Genomic DNA, 3,727 nt, shown 5'->3' with positions numbered 1-3,727 from the left:
TAGATGGCAAAATAAGCACACAAAAAGATAATCATCATTAGTCATCTAGAAAATGAAAACTGAGACCACAATGTTATGTATGCCACTCCACTCCCGCTGAAATGGGTAAAATTAAAAGGACTGACTATACAAAGTGTTGGTGAGGAGGAGAACAAACGGAAGTCTCATACCCTTCTGGAAAGAATATAAAATGCTCCAAACACTTTCAAAAGGAGTTTAGCAGCTTCTTAAAAAATTAAACATGCAACTACCATATGATTGATTCAGCGATTGCACTCCTAGGTATTTGCTCAAGAGAAATAAAAGCATATGCTCACACAAAGACTTAATAAGCAAAGTTTGGAACAGCTTCATGTGTAATAGAGAAAACTGGAAACAACCCAAAAGTTTATCAATGAATGAACAGATAAATAAGTTGTTGTATATCCATACAATAAAACACTATTCAGCAATAAAAAGAACTAATTATTGATACTGACAACATGAATGAATTTCTTTTTTTTTTTCCTTTTTGTCTTTTTTGCAACCCTCGGTGTCGCGCCCGTACCGCGACCGGCAACGGGATCGCAACCCTTGATGTCACGCCCGCACCGCGCTCAACCAGTGAGCGGACTGGTCTCTATATGGGATCCGAACCCTTGGCGGAAGTGCTGCCGCGCGCTCAAGCGCCACACTCTACCGAGTGCGCCACCGGGCCGGCCCGAATAAATTTCAATATAATGAAAGAAGCCAGACCAAAAGAAGGTTTATGCTGTATAGTTCCTTTTATATACAATTCTATCAAATACAAGCTAACCTACAGCGACAGAAAACAGACCTGGGCACTGGAGGGGGGATTATAAAGAGGAGGAAACTTCTGCAGGGTGATAGGTTCATCATATTGATTGTGGTGATGGCTTCAAAACACATCAAAATTGAACACTTCAAATATGAGCAGTTTACTGTATGTCAATTATATCTCAATAAAGCTGTAAAAACAAAAGTTGCTTGCTTTTTCTGTTTCTTGAGTGTGTTCTATTCTAGTTGGGCTGTTGGGCCTACCATGCTACCAAAACTGCTCATCAGATCACTAATGACCTCCATGTTGCTAAGACGGACAACACGTGACACAACTAATCACCCCCTTCTTGTAGCACTCTCTTCACTTGGCTTCCAGGACACCCAACTCTCCGGGATTCTGTACCAACTCAGCGGTCTCTCCTTCTTTTTCCCCTTAGTTAAAATTTCTCTTCATTTCTTCGCCACTGGAGTGCCCACAGCTTTTCTTTTCTAAATATAGCAATGTCTTCTGGTTTTGTGGCTGTTAGCACCATCTACTTACTGACAACTCGCACACTTCTATTTCTAGCCTGGAACTCTGAACTGGACATCATTTCCACTTGTATATGTAACAGGCATCTCATATTTACATTTTCCAAACGAAACTCTTAATTAACCCACCCCTGGTCCTTCCATAGCCTTTCCCATTTCAGTAAAGGGTAACTCTGTTCTTCCAGTTGCTCAGCTAAAATCCTTAACACCAATATCCAATCTGTCAGCAAATATCACTGCCTCTACCTTCAGACATCTTTTGACCATTTCTCAGCATCTCTGCATCCTGATCAAAGCCAACACAAATTTTCTCCTGGATTATTGCAACAGCCTCTTAATTGGTTTCCCTGATTTGCCCCTGCTTCCCTTAGGTCTGCTCTCCACATAGCAGCCATACTCTTCTATTAAAATAAAACAGATCACATGACTACTTGCTCAAAGTCTCTTCAAAGGCCTCTCCAGACTAGCTTCCTCTCCCTATTTCCCCACAACCCCTTCTACTCTTGGGATTCTCATCTTGCTGATTCTTGAATACATCAGTCACACCCCTACCTCAGGGGCTCAGCACTTAGCCTGTAATGCTCTTTCCACAGAAATATGGGAGGCTTGCTCCCTAACCTATTTGAGATTTTACTAACATGTCATTTTCTCAGGGGGACCCATGTTGACCACCCAATTTAAAATTAATTTTCTCGGGCCGGCCTGTGGCTCACTCGGGAGAGTGTGGTGCTGATAACACCAAGGCCACNTTAAAAAAAAACAAAAAAAACTGGATTTTAATGAGTGGTCTTTTACCTGAATGTTTCTTCTTGGAGCTGTTCTAATTGAGTTTGGAGTTGCAAGTGTCTTCTTCCTGCTGGACTGTTAGGATCTTCTATAGAATCAGATTGATTGAGTCTTTCCATTAATATCTGATTCTCTGCTAACAAACTACTTTTCTCCTCTTGTAATGCTGCAACCTGTTGGAATACAGGAGGGCAGCAATTACTTCTTCCAGTTACACTAGCATCAGCTTAATCACCTGTTAACTACCATTATGAACTAAAGCCTATTTTTAAGGAAGTATAATCAATGTCCACTTAAAACATTTATATTATCTTAAAATATTGCACATAAAGAGTAATATATAAGAGTAAGAGAATTCACTCTTTATTTCACATTTGAAGAGACACTTCACCAAAGAAGATATATAGATGGCAAAATAAGCACACAAAAAGATAATCATCATTAGTCATCTAGAAAATGAAAACTAAGACCACAATGTTATGTATGCCACTCCACTCCCGCTGAAATGGATAAAATTAAAAGGACTGACTATACAAAGTGTTGGTGAGGAGGAGAACAAACGGAAGTCTCATACCCTTCTGGAAAGAATATAAAATGCTCCAAACACTTTCAAAAGGAGTTTAGCAGCTTCTTAAAAAATTAAACATGCAACTACCATATGATTGATTCAGTGATTGCACTCCTAGGTATTTGCTCAAGAGAAATAAAAGCATATGCTCACACGAAGACTTAATAAGCAAAGTTTGGAACAGCTTCATGTGTAATAGAGAAAACTGGAAACAACCCAAAAGTTTATCAATGAATGAACAGATAAATAAGTTGTTGTATATCCATACAATAAAACACTATTCAGCAATAAAAAGAACTAATTATTGATACTGACAACATGAATGAATTTCTTTTTTTTTTTCCTTTTTGTCTTTTTCGCAACCCTCGGTGTCGCGCGCGTACCGCGACCAGCAACGGGATCGCAACCCTTGGTGTCACGCCCGCACTGCGCTCAACCAGTGAGCGGACTGGTCTCTATATGGGATCCGATCCCTTGGCGGGAGTGCTGCCGCGCTCCCAAGTGCCGCACTCTACCGAGTGCGCCACCGGGCCGGCCCGAATGAATTTCAATATAATGAAAGAAGCCAGACCAAAAGAAGGTTTATGCTGTATAGTTCCTTTTANGCTGACAACACCAAGCCAAGGGTTGAGATCCCCTTACCGGTTATCTTTAAAAAAAAAAAAATTAATAAAAAATAAAATTAAAATAAAAATAAAATTAATTTTCTCTACTCTGTACTCCTTGCTTTACTCTTCTCTGGAATACCTATGGCCACATAACATACCATAATTTTATGTTGTTAATGTCTGTCGTCTTTACTAGACAGTGAGCAAGCTGGGGGCAGGGATGTTTTATCTATCACTGTTTCCCCCCATCTTCGCTGAATCTATAGCAACCAGAACTGTGCATGGCACGTAGTGGGTGCTCAGTAAGTGTCTGTTGAATAAATGAATGAAACTGAAATGCCAGCTCTATAATTTGTCATATTTCTAAAAATGCATGAGTCCTTTTTGGGCTCTATTCTATGTTTCTGGTCTATTTCATTCATTTCTGTTCTTTCCATAATAAATACTGAAGGCT

The 3,727-nt window shown here is 39.8% G+C and overlaps 1 protein-coding gene across 1 annotated transcript in view; it reads right to left on the bottom strand.

Annotated features, from left to right (window-relative positions):
- The window catches only part of LOC103582338 (protein Hook homolog 3-like), a 16,429-nt gene extending 14,133 nt beyond the window's left edge, over positions 1-2,296 (bottom strand). Inside the window, exon 1 of the mRNA XM_008563963.1 lies at positions 2,107-2,296. Coding sequence (XP_008562185.1) covers positions 2,107-2,216 — 110 coding nt within the window. The 5' untranslated portion in view covers positions 2,217-2,296. The remainder of the gene's footprint in view (positions 1-2,106) is intronic.
- Between the last annotated feature and the right edge of the window lie 1,431 nt (positions 2,297-3,727).

Source organism: Galeopterus variegatus, unplaced genomic scaffold (genome assembly GCF_000696425.1).
Source record: "Galeopterus variegatus unplaced genomic scaffold, G_variegatus-3.0.2 Scaffold15763, whole genome shotgun sequence".
NCBI lineage: Eukaryota > Metazoa > Chordata > Mammalia > Dermoptera > Cynocephalidae > Galeopterus > Galeopterus variegatus.
The sequence above is the reverse complement of the archived record's forward strand: the minus strand, read 5'-3'. Positions and strand labels throughout refer to the sequence as shown.